General features: G+C 61.7%; 1 protein-coding gene and 1 long non-coding RNA gene across 8 annotated transcripts in view; one reads left to right on the forward strand and one right to left on the reverse strand.

Moving 5' to 3' along the window:
• MAD1L1 (mitotic arrest deficient 1 like 1) overlaps positions 1-15,136 on the reverse strand; it is a 310,570-nt gene that overhangs the window by 28,532 nt on the left and 266,902 nt on the right. For all 6 annotated transcript variants that reach the window (XM_082714045.1, XM_082714046.1, XM_082714047.1 and 3 more), the window contains one exon: positions 13,961-14,151. In XM_082714045.1, the coding sequence (XP_082570171.1) occupies positions 13,961-14,151 (191 nt within the window). The remainder of the gene's footprint in view (positions 1-13,960; positions 14,152-15,136) is intronic.
• Positions 1,979-10,615, forward strand: LOC309854676. Of its 2 annotated transcripts, none has more exons than XR_014306347.1 (2): positions 1,979-2,176; positions 3,196-10,615. It is a non-coding gene; the product is annotated as an uncharacterized lncRNA (long non-coding RNA). The 2 variants fall into 2 exon arrangements; XR_014306348.1 differs by having other exon boundaries at positions 7,497-10,615.

Here is a 15,136-nt window from a genome sequence, read left to right on the forward strand (position 1 = left end):
ACGGGACTGGGCATGTGCCCTTCATATGGTTCTGCTAATGCGTTGGACAGACCATGCAGTAGCAGTCAATTTCATGTCAGCCCTGAGGATGCACGGCGCCCAGCAGGGCCTCCCCTCTCCCCAGGACGAGGCTTGCACTCATCTCTGGCATCCTGCTGCCCTTATCCTTGGGCTCCAGGGAGCAGTGTAGGTTCAGCAGGCAGACGGTGTCCCTGAGTGACGACCAGCACCAGGCCTTGTTGGCGCCCAAGCCTGGCCCCGAGGGGAGGTGTGCTGAGTTAACGAGACAGTCAATCCCAGCAGCCAGGGGCAGAGACTGTGTCCCCAGAGAGAAAGTCAACACCTGCCCCGGGGGGGGGGGGACGGCCCTGGCCTCTGATCCACAACCCCGCTCATCCCGAGGTCAAAGTCAGGAGAGGAAGGGCCCTACCCAGTCCCCACAGGATGTGATGGCCTGGGGGGAGGCGGAGCTAGGAGGAGAGCCTTGGGTGGACAGACCATGCCAATCCTGGCTCAGTGCCTTCTGCCTGGAGCCTCAGTTTCCCTGTTCCTGGGGGTGTGGAGGCAGCTGCGTCTCTGGTGAAGTTCTGAGGACTAAGGAGAAGCCGTGGGCAGGGAACAGAGATCATGGCCCCACACAGGCCAGGGTGCCCCTCGGGCTCTCCATGGCTGGGGGTCTCCCACTGTGGAGAAAAGCAGCCCAGATGCAGTCACTCAGGGGCGGGGAGCTGCTGCCTCCAGAGGGGTCAGGAGGGTGCCCAAGGAGTGTAGCCCTGGGGCTGTGTCCCTGAGGAAGACATACACTGCCATCAGGCAGAGAAGGGACACAGAGGAGCGGGCATGGTGGCAGGATGGGGCAGTGTTCAGGGGAACAGGATGCTGTGCCAGGCAAAGGCCCTGGGGTCTGCGGCATGGGGAGTTGGCCGGCCCTCTGGGGCTGGGGGTGGTTTCTGGTTAGAAGTCACTAAGCACCAATGAAAGGCCCAGCCTGCCAAACGCTGGGCTGACATCTGCCCCGGCCATAGGGTCACGTCGTTGTGTTCCTTCATGACACGGGCTCTTGCTTAGATCTCTCTCTGAAGAGAACAAAAACCACAAGCCCAATCCCTCAGGAACACCTCTATGTTAACCTCCCAAGGGGACCCTTAAACGCCCCGGGAAGCCCGTCGGGGTACATGTGTGTTGTGGGAACGGGGGCAGCACCTGTGCCAGATGCTTGAAGTTCAAGGATGGAGGATGTCTGGGAGGTGCGTGGAACTTGGTTTGGGGCCAGTTCACTCCTCTCGGAACACCCCATGTGTGCTGGGCACATGAGGGGCCATGGGGACAGACCTGGGACCTAGAAGGGTTCCCATGTCCACTCCTGCCATTAGCAGGTGGAGAAGGGCAGGCCTGGGCCTCAGTGTTCCCGACTTGCTGGCTGGACCCGGACCCCTGCCTGCAGATAGGAAGACTTGGCCAGCGAGCGGACAGCAGGGCGCTGATGGGGGCTCATGAAGGCACTCAGAGTGGGGGTGCAGGTGACTGTCCCATTGCGTGGCAAGGGCCACTGTGCTGAGTGGGCCAGGAAGCAGTGTTGGGAGCCTGAGCAGGCTGGGGAGGGAGGCTCTGGGGGAGAGCAGAAGCTCCCCCACCACGTGGCCAGGGCGCATCTCTAGGGGCAGGTGGAGGGGAGGGCCGGCCCTCTGATCCTGACAATGCAGGAGTGTCCACACAGTGTACAGGCCACGTGTGCCTCCCTTAAAAACTAAGAGGGGTACTGAGCTGCTCTCACAAATCAACATCACCCAGGGCTGGTGGCTATTCACTGACCGCCTGGGGGGCTCAGGCATGGGGCTGCCTAGGGAGAACATCTCACGCCATGCCACCTGCTACCCGCCCAGGAGCAGAAGGCTCGGGACCCCGCAGTCTCTGTCCTGCTGTGACGACCACAGGAGAGGACCCATGGCCCTCCTCCTCTGCAGGTAGGCTGGGCAAGTACGAGCGGGCGAGTCCCCAGGCATCCAGTAACCAGGCCCCTGTCTGGGGAAGGCCCCTCCCTTCCTGCTGCACCCCAGCTCTGAGCAACATGGCAGGCCTGCCCATGCCTGCACTGGGATCTGTGCTCGTGGCTGAGGCTGACGGCTTGTGGGAAGCAGGAGCCGGCAGACCAAGGGGAAACTACCACGGAGAACAGGTCAATTTGGGGGACACTGTGGGCAGGTCTGAACCTCAGTCTCACAGCCTTGCGGCTGCTCAGAGCATGAATGTGGGCAAAGGCAGGGGCTTCACCACGTGGGGCGGGGGGCCAAGTGCAAGAAAGGTTCGCGGAGGCAGAGATCTCTCCAGGAAAACCCCCAGCAGGGGTGACACGACTCTGGTTACGATGGATTACGTGTGCCCGGGTGGTACATGGTTCACACACACACGGATGGATCATGCGCGACACATGCTGCACAGGCTGGCCTGTGCCTCCCAGCTTCGGGGCTGGAGCCTCTAAGGAGGAAGTTAAGGTAGACCGAGGTCATGAGAGTAGGCCCCAATCCACCAGGCCTGGTGTCCTCCCCTGGGAAGGGGGGAGATGCCGCGGACCCACGGTGCCCCCGCCTGGCATGCGCCCAGAGGACATGCCACGTGAGGCACAAAGTGGAGGTGGGAGGACGCGCCCAGCAGCCGAGCCGCCAGCTCCATGGCCGGTGCCGGGGGTGCTGAGCTGACTGTGCCCCGTGTCCACAGCTGTCTTATTTGGTACAAACCCGCCAGGCAGCAGCCACTCAAGCCCTGACATGTGCTGTGGGCTGTGCTCTCGTGTGTGCGCGTGGGGGGCTGTGGGACAGGCACGGTGGTCATGGCAAGGCCTTCACCCCGGCCTGCTGCTCAGGCTTCCATAAGCCAGCACTGTGGTGCCCTCTCCGGGGGCAGGGCCAGCTCGGTCCGCTACTATCCACCCCGCGCGCTCCATGGGACCCCGTGCACTGGCCCAAACCCTTGTGCCACCCCGTCGCTGTGCCATGAGGCCCTCCTGCCCCACTCCTCTGCTCCCCACACCTGCCTGCTATCACGGTGCCCCCACCAAGTGCTCAGACTGTCCTAGCTGATGGTACAGAGCCCGAGTGCTGCTGCGGAATAATGGGGAGCAGGTGGCGGCAGGCTTCGGGGGCTCATGGGGATTCTCGATGCTGATCTTTACTTTCATACATTTACAATTTTCCCAAGTGAGAAGTGAAAAGAGCAACATCAGACCCCCCTGAGGAAAACAGAGGCCACTACTCCCCTGGACCATCTGTTGCCCTGGGAGGTCTGCGGGACGAGCTGCTGCAGCTCCCGGAGGGCGGGGCCCACGGCATCTGTGCGGCCAGGGAGAGCATGCGTGGGGACGGTCCGTCGACATCCTGTCCCGCCTCGAGTGACCTTCTGCACACCCAGGCCCAAGGCACTTCCGGGGAGGGAAGGAGACACGGGATATGTGCGGAGACAGACCGTGTCTGTGTGTAATCTCAGGGGTGATTGGAGCCCCCAGAGCCCACCCTGCTGTGTGCTGACTGGTCTTCTTAAAACATGAACTGGGGACGTCCACGAGGGCATTGGAACCAGAGCTGCCTTCATGTGGTAAACGACTAGAGAAAATGGATGAAATACACACAACTGTGCGCAGATGCTGGGAAAACAGCTGCAGCAGCCCCAGAGAAAGGAGGCATGTGAGGGGCCCCTCACTGGGTGGGTGGCTGGCCCAGCGGCCCTGAGGAGCCAGGCCCTGCAGGCCAGAGCCCGTGCAGGACGGAGCAGAGCAGGAGTACTCCGTGACCTGGGAAGGCCCCCAGGGTGCACAGGGCCTCACTGACCAGAGAGGAGTTTCCGGTGGGCATCCGGGCCTTTACCAGAGACCCCGGAAGGCGAAGGTCTCAGCAGCAGCATCTAAGCAGCCTGAGAATAAAAGCAAACTAGTGAGCTCTGAGCACGCTTGAATACCGGCCTCCAAAAGAGCCAGTTAACCAACTTGCCAGCCAGAAAAAGGCCACTGCTGATCAGAGGAAGACACTCAACCACGTCATGTTCAGGAAGTACAGCAAGTTAGGAAGCATGCAGAAAAGGCGACTGTGACCGGTAACTGAGAGACATGTCCGCCAACAGGAAGAGGCTCAGAAATGAGGCAATCAGCACAGCAGGCCCTGAACGCGGCAGTGACGAATAAGTTCTCGGTTCATAAGACATGGACACGGTGAGCATGAGGCGAGCGGCCCTGATGATCCTGCCTCCTGGGCCTCCCGTCCTAGAGAGTCGCCTCCTATGCGGTCCCCTCACAGAGATGGCAGCAGCGATGGCCCCGTCCGAAGCTACGTAAGTCACCCCGTCCTATTCCACAGGCATCGAGCAGTCCCCAAGAGCGCAATGTGGCGAGCCGTGAAGCTTCCTGCCAGGAGCTGCACGGTGTGTCAGCAGGATGTGTGTGCCCCCTCAGCCTCCTGCCTGGGCGGAAGCCCAAGGGCACCCCTGACACAACACTCGCGGGGCCCTGGCCCTCAGACACTGGGACGTGACAGGCGCTTTTTGCTCTAAGGGATTTGTTACAGGCGAACGGGTAACCGAAACGGGGGTGACGGTGACCTACGAGAAAAGAACCGAATGGGTCTGTTGGATATGACAAACACAGCATCTGAGACAAAAAACTTTCCGTATGAGGCGCACAGCAGATGAGCAGCTCCCAGAGAACAGGTCAGTGAACTGGAAGATGGAGCGACAGAGACTATCCAAACCAAGACACGGAAACACAAGCACGCAGCCAAGTGACACCAAGTGACTTTCTGGGAGTGGGGCCAGAGCTCCCGGAGAGGCACAGGAGCAGCACATGAAGAATGACAGCCTGGACTGTTTGAATCTGGTGAACTATGACACCACAAACCCGAGGAGCCACTGGACCACAGCGAAGCGAGCACAGAAAAAAATCCCACAAGCAGCCCAAGGCCAGGAGACCAGGTCCACAGGGCGAGGCCAGATCACCAGCCTCGCAGGTCCTCTGGGTGTCCGGGGGCTCAGCCCCTCGTGTGCCCCGGCACTCACTGTGGCAGATGAAGGTGGTGGTGTTCAGGGGGTGGCTGACAGTCCGACAGTCCGCAGAGCGTGAGAGACCCAGACTGACTCCCAGCCTGACTCTCCCCCAAGAACAGGCGCTGCGGTGTGCTTGGGTTCTCCAGCGATGCTGCCTAGGGACCCGAGGCACAAGGATGTCCCCGGGGGACAGGCCTCTGTGAGGTTGAGTGGAGAATGCATCTCCTGGGGCCTCATCTGGAGGTGTGACCCCCCCCCCCCCAACCCAGTCAACACCGTCTTGCCACAGTGAGCAGACCAGCAGACAGACTGGAGGACCAGGCTAACCATCTGAGCACAAAGGAACACCCGAATCAATGAAGGCAGGACCACAAACAGTTCTTCACGGGACTGTTGAGCCCATCACTGGGATGAACATTTAACCGGGTAGAAAATGCTCATAATCCGGCGTTGAACAGAGCAGGAGACAAAACTCCGTGTTTTGGGCCCACTTCACCAGGAAACACACACGAACAGAAGCGGGCTGCTGACCAGCCCACGCTGCCCCCGGACACGGGGTCCCACGTGGTGAGAGTTACCCTGCAGGCCCAGCTATACTTGGATAGGGTTCCCACAGCTGCTTATATGATCAGGACCCGGGCCTCCGTGTGGCCACCAGGCAAGCATGGCCACCAGCGAGGAAGGAGGCATGAGTCCAGGTGGCGGCCCCAGGGGAGGCAGGGGCTCACCTCGCTGTGAACGTGGACTACACGCTCTGCTCACCACCCCTCCCCCTCACGCTCCTGTGCTTACGGAAATAGTCCACTTAAGCCCTCAGCCCCTGTCTTAAAATCTCTTGAATGAGCTCCTGATGCTCTCGGAGAGCCGACATGCTGCCCTAGCCGCCAAGGTGCTGTGTGCCCCAGGCCCTGCTCCTCATCTGCCTCCCCTCAGGCCCCCTCCAAAATCCCTGGGATCTAGCCCCAGAGCCTTATTTCAGTTTTGAGGATACCTGGGCCCCCTTGGCCACAGGGCCTTTGCATAAGCTGCTGGAGTTGAAACCAGGTCTTCCTTTGCACTGTGCTGATCACAGTGTGAGGGTCCCCTGTCTGCTGGAAGGACAGCCCATCTGCTTGGGAAGAAGCTATCATCCCAAGAAATCACCAGCCTTTCCCGAATGTGTCTTGTAACCAGAAAGGCAGCACTGTACACCAAGTCAGCCAGCTCTTTACTCATGTTCATGAATTTTCTTCCGAATGTTGGGAGCCTTTCCTCATCCAGAATTGAGGGCTGTGTCCTGGGATCCCAGCTGCTGTCCAATCCCCCTAAACAAGCCAGTCCCCCCACCCCAGGAGGGTGGACACCAGAAGGCGCAGGCTCTGGCTTGGGCATCATCCAGGTTAGCCTAAGCCTGGCCTCTCCTCCTGAGGCCCCAGGGACAAGTATGTCTGGGCAGAGGGGGCTTGGGGGCCACAGTGCACTCCACACGACTACTCGGACACTCTAGGTCACCCTGATTCCTGAGCCTGCTCAGCTGAAGAAATGAGAGAGGTTTTGAAGTCAGCATGTATTCAAACCAACTCTATTTGAAATTCAGGGGACCCAAAAAAGGCAAATTCAAATTAAAGTGTCTATCTAGACTTCATTGTTACAGCAGGAGATTGGAATGCTCCACGAGTAGCTTTCTTCCGACAGGAGCCTGTGCGTGGTCTCGACTGCCTGTCAGGGGAGGGAGCGAAGGAGAAACAGCACAGCTTCCCCCCCTCCCCCGGGCCTCCCACGCAGGAGCCCTGTTACTTCTCCACTGCCTGGCAGGGCCGCATCGATGCCCAGGCTCACCCACCATTCTCCCGCAACCAGGCCTCCATCCGCACAAAGCGAGGGCAAAGCCGGGGGCCACAAGGGAGGAGAGCTGGTGGGACTAAGCCATGTTCCTCCCAGGAGCAGCTGCATTCTACTGTCAGGGGCTCTCTGTCCAAGCCAGCAGGAGCCCCCTCCCCACGCTGGGCAGCCCACACACCACACACCATAGCCTTGACACCAGGCAGGGCGGCTCCCGCTGCCCCATATCCCCTAACATCCCCCAACAGGCAAGGCTCCCCCGCCAGGAGGTGGGGACGGAAGATCAGGTTCACCCAGCAAAGTCTGAGTGCCCTTAGGGTCCTTTTCTCCTCTTCTTTAAAAATCTGAGAAAACAGAGCAAACCCCCTTCTCCCGTGATTACTCAGCTTAGAAATGGATACTCCAACTCTGATTGTAGGATCTGATTTGAAGCAACTGGACAGGGAAGGGACTGAGGGGTTGGTGGGGGAGGGCAGGCATCCCACACGGGTGGGGACAGGAGAGCCGCAGTGGACCAAGGCCAGGCTGTGCCTGCCCTGTGTCCAACAGGCCTGAGTAGCCCCGGGCAGGATGTTCTCGTGTGCGGGTGAAAGTGCTGGGACACTGGTTCCTGCGAGCTCTCTCCTACTAGTGGGGCGTCTCTGCCGTAGGATCTGGGACTCCTGCATGGGAAGACAGCAACACGGGAAGTGGCCTGTGTCAGCCAGACACTGCACAGGGACAGTGGGAACCCCCTCCCGCTGCCGAAACACCATCAGACCATCAGGCCCACAGCAACCAACGCAAAACTCACGGCGGGGAGTGGGGCATGTCCCCAGGCAGCCTCAGAGAGACGTGCACCCAGCTTCAGACCGGCTCCTCTCCTGACACGAGGCCCTGGCATGGGGCTGCACTGTGGGGCTGTTTTCGGGTCAGTACCTAACAAAGGGAGCTGTCCCTGGGGCACAAGGGGCAGCTCCTGCTCCCAGAAGCCCCCCTTCCTCCTCCTCTAGCCAAGAGCTATTGGTGTGGCAACTGCAAGGCCCACTAGGCCTGTGCCAGCAAGATGACGCCACATGGACATCGCCCCACGGCATGAGCTTCTCACCTCACCACGGCCTTGTCCAAATCCCTTCTCTTGCTTGGCCCAACCTCCCCGCCTCCGGACAGGGCAGCACTACATCTCCCCAGCCTGGCTCTGGCCTCTTTCCCTGCCTCTGCTGATCCACAGCAATTGCTCCCATGTGAGGCAACCTCTGCAGTGGGTGGCCCTGTCCTTGGTGCCACAGGAGGCTGCCGGCCTGTCTCTGCCCATCGGATAGGGGTCCCCTGGCAACAGTGCCAGCCAGGCCCAATGGGGCTGGTGTGAGCCAGGGCGGTGGAGGGAGGCTGTGCTCTGTGGATGATGGGGCACGGGGGAAGGCCAGCCGGCAGAGCTGCTCTACTGATTCACGAGGCTGCCCTACAAGCAGAAGAGGCTGCAGGCACAGGGGACAAAGAAGAAAGCTCCGTCAGGGAACAGCACGGCCTGCGCAGGCCCCAGCCACAGCCAGGGTGTGGGGACAGAACAGCCACGAGGGCTGGGGTGGGGCCGGTGGCAGCCATACACCCAGTCCCTTCTGGGGGCAAGCTGGGCAGACACAGGGGGCTCAGCCTGAGCCTACGTCCCCTCAACAATGGACGACCTTGGGCAGGACCGGCTCTGCTCCTCCCCGGGGCCCAACAAGCGGGCATCTGCTGGCAGAGGACCGGAGGGGGCAGGCCCCAGGTCCGTGGAGGTGCAGGGAGGCTGCCGGGGCCCAGCAGGCAGGTCCCAAGGGGGTAGCAAGAAGCAGTGTGGCCCACATGCCCACCCAAGGGAGAAAGCCCGCTGTCATGACTGCGCGGTAGGAGCGAGGTATGAGCCCCCGTGGCTCCTCCAGCAGCTGCGGGACACACATGACCTCCGATGGGCGCCCAGACTGCTCTTCTACGGGAGAGGCAGGGAACTGCTCACAGAGGCCTGTCTGCACCTTGGCCTTGGCCCCAGGACAGGCACCAAGCCCTGTGCGCACGTGCCTGCGGGGACTGTGTGTGACGCTGTAAGATCTCAGGGCTGAGTGCCAAGAACCACACGGTCCAGAGGGCCGGGTTCCTTCCCACACGTGGTCCGTGGACCCTGTTGTGAGGACCTCTGAGGCCGAGTTGGCCATCAGGTGCACACAGAGGAAGGGGAGGCTCACAGAGGTGAAGCCCTGTGAATGTCCCATACAGCCCAGGGGAGGCATGATGACAGTCACATTCCATAGCTCTGACCCCAAGTCTGGCGCCATTCACAACACAACAGGGGCCATCCCTGCAGCCCAAAGGGTCACTTCCATCTAGAGACACTCCCCCACTGTAAGCTCTGGGCCCACACCAGAGAGGCCAGAGCCTCAGCCGAGGTGCATCCCGTCAGAGGAGGTGCACCGCCCAGGAGACCCACAGCATAAAGCGAGCTGGAGGCCAACACACTGCCTGCCACCTGACCTCGGTCTCCACTGCTCTGGGACCCTCAAGAGACTGCCTTCCTGTCCAGCTGCTTGGGGGGCCCGGCCTCTGCAGAGATGTTCCCAGGGGCCAGGTGGAGAGGCAGGCGCTGGAGGAGCCCAGACAGGTCCTACTTCTCGGGGACGCCACGCCTGAGCGGGGTTGTGAAGGCCGGCTGACCCAGACATGTGAAAGCGAAAGAAGAAGCCCCATCCCCAAACACTGGTCAGCAGATGGGAGGGGCAAGGCGGTCCTCAGACAGCACTGGGGCAAGGCTCGGGGAGCGGGCTGCCACCAGTGTGCCTCCAAGCCCCAAAAGCAGAGCCCAGAGGGGAGGGATGTCCCCACACGAGCCAGACTTCTCCTGGGGGCGCCTGGACCCACACAAGCAAGCATGCGGGAAGGGTGCTGCCCACACTCCCAGGGAGCACTGCGCGGCAGCAGGTCGGCCCCTGGCGGGTTCCTGCAGTCCCCGCGTCCCCAGAGCCCTCGCTGTGGCGAGTGGAGTCACTCTGGAGTTTCAGGTCCCGGCCCGCACGGGGTGTGCACTGCGGTCCTACCTGGCCTCCACTGGCGCACGCTGCCACATGCCCTGGACAGACAGGAGACCCCAGGACAGCAGGTGAGCCCTGGACGTGGCTATGCAGCCTTCGAGCCACTCTGCCGCAGCCAGTAAGCTGGGTTCTGCCTTAGCGGCCAGCCCCAACACCATCCCCAGGGCCAGGCCGAGAGGACATCACACGCCGCACAGCAACCCTGACCACAGCTGGACCACACAGGGCGTTGGCACGAGACTCAGCTGCCATTGTCACCAACCTCGTCTCCTCCCTGCAACAGGGCCTTCTTCCAGGAGGCGGGCCGGAGGGCTCCTGAACCACAGCCACACAGAACGACGGGACACAGAAACCAGGGCTCTGGCTGGTCCTGGGAGCTCACAGGCCCCTGCACTGGCACGAGGGAGAGCCAGCTTTGCTCTGGGGCAGGTGTGTGTGTGTATGTGCGCGCGCGTGCACGCATCCAGGCCCCTGCTGGGCCAGAGCTCCTGCCTTCCTTGGAGTGGTGGCCCCAGGCTGGGCAGCTTCCCCGCACACAGCCAGCATGTCCGGACCGCTGGCGCCATGTGTCCTTGCACAGAGCGCACGGGTGAGCCTGAGCCTCAGTCATGGCGGCGCACAGCTGCGGAGCCCGCTCAGCTGGGACGGTGCTGAGCTATTTCCAACTCTGCCTCGGGCCCCTTCCTGCCTGAAAAATCACTTGGGAAAATAAAATACCATAAAGCAAAGGGGCCAGAAGGCTATGCCTCAACGTGACCCCTCTCCAGCCTGATTCCACCACCACCACTGTGGGAGTCTGCCATCAGACCCCAGATGGCAGGGCCCCAACACCTCATGGGGGCCGCTGGGCCTCCCCGTCTCTCGGGCCCATCTCTGTCTGGCAGCTGCTCACGCTCAGGACTGCCAGCCCACAGAGAAGACTGCCCTGCTGCCCCACTGAAGCCCTTCTGACCCCGGGGCGCATCCAGACTGAGCTCACCACTGTGCATGGGGAAGCTGAGTCCCACGGGTGCAGTGACCCTGCCAAGGGCTCCAGGGCCCCTCACATCCCTTCTTGGGATCCTGGAAGCCAGTGAGTGTCTGCAGAGGGTCGGTCTGCCTTCTACTTAGCTTCTTACACTCTCTCCCCCATCTGTCTGTCCTCAGCGAGCACCCTGCCCATGCCAGGCCCTGAGCGGGGAAGTAGACAGAGGACAGGGTGGGATGGGGTATCCTGTCCCTCGACGGTGAGCAGGCAAAGGTAACAGGTGATCAGCAGTCGATCAGAGTGCCAGGTTAGAGCACTCCTGACAGGCCAGGCAGCTCCAGCCACGGGCCCCACAGCCCTTGGCCCAGAGGAAGCTCAGAGGCTCAGTGTCGTCGGTGTCCGGGAGGCCTTTGGCCGAGCATGTGAATGCACGCACACACCTCCGGAGGTTCTGTGGAGACTGCCCGCTGTGGGCTAGCTGCTCCCCACAGCCCAGCACTTCCTGCCAGCAGAGTCACAGGGGAGACGGGGCCACCACGGAGGCAGCCTGGGGCCCTACAGCATGCAAGCAGCAGCCACCTCTCCAGGTCCTGCCCAGCACTGCCCAAGGTGTGGCAGCTGGTGCCAGGGTACTGTCCCTCAGGACACTGGGGAGCGTGTCTGTAGACAGAAGGCTGAGCCAGCCAAGAGGACATACCCCACCCACCCACCCAACCCCTCCTGTGGGGTGGCCCATGAGCTACGAGGAAGGCGCCACATGGATGTGCCCCGAGCAGCGGGTGCCCGCGTGTGTGTGAGCAGCAGGGGGAAGCTTCAGTGGAAGAGTGAGGGAGGAGCTGGAGTCGCCTTGGGGGTGAGGGATGGGGGACTGAGGCTGGCAGGCCCTCATGGCCACATCGGGGAGCCCAAGAGGCAGGTTCGTGTCCCGTGCAGGATGAGGACACTGGCTGGGCGGGGCAGGGTGGGCATCACCGGCAGAACGGAGGGGAGAGTCCCTCAGTCGGACCCACAAAGGGGTCCAATGTAGGGCCCAGGGCCCACGCTGGAATCCTGGGGACTTACAGCCTCGCCCTGAAGGGAGAGACGCACATTCCGGGCAGGAAGGGTGTGTCTGGGGCCCCTAGCTGGCCCCAGATCCCTGTCCCTCTGTTTTACCCAACATGGCTTCCCATCCTTTCTAAAGAGCCAGGATGAGAAAGACAAAACCCACCATCTGTTCCTGCCCACACAGCACCAGGCACCATGGGGTGATGGGGGTGATGAGACTGCACACGATAAGAAAACCAGTGTCCTTGGCAAAACTGGACTTCCAGGGAACCAAGACACAGGGAGGCAGGTAGCCCACCTGTCCAGAGCCATCCGCGAGGAGCTGGGCTGGCTCCCGACCAGTAGGGCCCCGTGACAGGCACGAGAAGACTCTGCCTCCATGCCCTGATGGGGGTCTGATGCCCTGTTGGGGGTCTGGGTAGGGGGAAGCCTGTGCCTGTGCCTATCACATGCAGATGTCCATGCACATGTGCACACATGTACGCTCCTGGGCTCTGTTTCCCGGGACGCCCCCACACCCCCATCCCGTCCCAGGAGGCCGCGCAGCGCCAGCCGAAGGAGATCCTGACCCACTAGTCACACTCTCTCAGCTGCCTGGCCTGCGGCCATCCTCCACGTGGGCCACCGGGGCATCTAGGGGAATGCCTGAGAGCAGAATACAGGAGGGAGTGCCCCCTGCCGACCGGTCAGGGACTGCCCTGTCCTGTGTCTGGGTCCCCTGCTCTGTGTAGAGGCAGTGAGGCTAGACAAGGACACGGAAATCACCAGGCCCGTTCCATGGATCCACCCCCAAGATTTCCAAAGACAAATGAGAGAAACGGCTCCTACTTCCGGCCAGTCCTCCCCATATCCTGATGCTCAGGAGGGTTGGGAGCTGCCCTAAAGGCTGGGCATGGAGAGCAGGCGCCCGTGCTTCCAGGACTCTGCAAAGCTACTGGAAAGACTCTGTGCACGCCACCAGCCTGGCGGGCCCCTGCTGCACCAAGCCCTGGCCAGAGCTGGGACAGGGTGCACATGCCTATGCGGGGGTGCTGAGCACAGTCAGGCCTCAGGCATGGGCGAGAGCTGAAGGTGGGGAGGGACAACAGACCATCGGTGGGGGGCGGCAGAGGCTCGGGGGGATGGCAGAGCGTCTGAGGGATGGCAGAGAGTTGAGAGGGGGATGGCAGAGAGTTGAGAGGGGGACGGCAGAGGGTCTGGGGGGAATAGCAGACTGTTGCGGGGGGCGGCAGAGAGTTGGGAAGGGGAATGGCAGAGGGTCTGAGGGGGGTATGGCAGACTGGGGGGGATGGCAGAGGGTCTGGTGGGGGGCATGGCAGAGGGCCTGGGGGTCTGACAGTGACTTCTGCCTATCTCCACTCTGTGGTGGCTGCCCAGAGCAAATTGTACATCTTTGTTAATTTACTTAACGTTTAAAAGAAACCGTGGTATTTCTACAAGATATGAAACAACGATCAGCAATGCCGAGTTCTCCCAAGATGCGGGACATCACACAGGAGTGAAGTACGTTTCTGACGGTTTACACAGACACCTATCGTGTCCTGTCCGGAACTGCACCCTGGCAGCATCTCCAGAGAGAGAGTCTGGGGCCAACACGGGTCACGCAGTTCCCGCCCTCCTGTGAGCTGGGGGTCCCAGCCCTGGCCTCACCAGCAAGCCCGAGTGCACGTCCCACAGAGTCCCACGGAGGGAAGGTCCCTCTCCTGTCCTGCAGTGCAGCATGCTGGCCTTGGCCATGGTCCAGTCCTGAGGCGCCTCCCTGGCCCAGCACGGACCCTCACCCCATTACTCCAGCTGTCCCCTGAGCACAGCTGGTGTGGGCTGCCCAGGGCCTCATTACCCTCTCCCTCCCAGCACACAGGGATGGCCGACAGCCAGAGGCAGCCAGATCAGGGCCTGGTGCTTCCTGCAAAGAGTCCCTGGGGGGCAGGGCAGAGCTGGGGGTGGCTGAGAGTCAGGAGATGCCCCTGGCCCGGGCCCCCGCACACACACAGTGAGGCTGATCCCGCACACACGCCATCGTCCAGCAGCGCAAACGGCGGGTCCTGGCAGGCCCTACCTTGAAGATGAGGCAGTCGGCTTTGTGCTCGGCGTACATGGACGTCAGCCGGTACTGGTTCTCTGTCGTGATGTCAATCTGGTAGCCAGTGAGCGCATAGCAGACTTTCCGGAACTCCTGGATCTTAGTCTGAAAGACCTCCTTGAGCCGCTGGTTCTTCAACTCGGCGCTCTCCACCTGCTTCCTCAGCTCTGAGGGGGAGAGGAGAGGAGGTGAGCCTGCAAGCCGGGGTGGCAGCAGGGGGCCAGAACTCCAGGCAGAGGGTCCAGGAAACTGGACAGGCCACCCGTGTCAGCGAGCCCCAGCGTGTGCGCTGTCTGGGAGTGAAAAGTGTGGGCTGTAAGCAGTCTGCGCTTGTGCCTCCACAGAGAGCAGGGTTCTGAATGCCAGACCCCCTCCAGGCTTTGAGCCCCAATTCCACCCCTGGCCTGGTCCCTTCCTGAAGGACAACCAGGGCACATGGAAGCTGGCCCAGGTCGGGACGTGGGGGATGCAGGGACCAGCCCCTGGCCACAGCCCTCAGGCAGGAGTGCTCTCTGACCAGGGATGCAGGCCTGGCCTCCAGCCCTGGTTCCCCCCACACATCTGCAGCCATGTTCTTGCCAAGGGGCCAACGCCCACCCACATGGGCCAGGATGGAAAAGCGCTGAGTGGAGGGGGGTCTTTGAGAAGAGATGCCTTAGAGACTCATGACCATGTTCCCTGGGGTTCCCCTGGCACCCGGAGACAAGGCCACCAGGTAGTCAGGCCCCTTGGCCCCCTTAGCCCCCATGTGGCTCTAGCAGCGCCATTCAGGGCAGAGGCCCCTGGGCCCACCCATCATTCCCACCACAGTCTAGGGCTGTGCAGGAGAAGATGCTGTGCCAAGTGCAAAGCCATCAGGAGGCTACACAGCAATTACCACGGTTCTGTCCCCCATGGTGCCTTCCCAGTAATGAAAGCTCATTACCCCCCCCCCCCCCCATTCATTAGTGAGGCTGGCTCTCCTCGAACACCAGTGTAGCCTCTGAAACCAGGAGCTTCCCAGTGGTCCTGTCTGGAGCTGATGCCCCTGGGCCAGAGAGAAGTCCCCTGGCCAAGGGCGTGTTTGGAAACCCCCAAGCCTCAGAGCCGGTCACCCCAGCTCAGAGCCCTGCCCATCGTGATGGGGACGGCAGCCCCTTGTTCTCAGACCGA

Source organism: Mustela nivalis (assembly GCF_964662115.1).
Source record: "Mustela nivalis genome assembly, chromosome: 19".
In the NCBI taxonomy this organism is placed as follows: Eukaryota; Metazoa; Chordata; class Mammalia; order Carnivora; family Mustelidae; genus Mustela; species Mustela nivalis.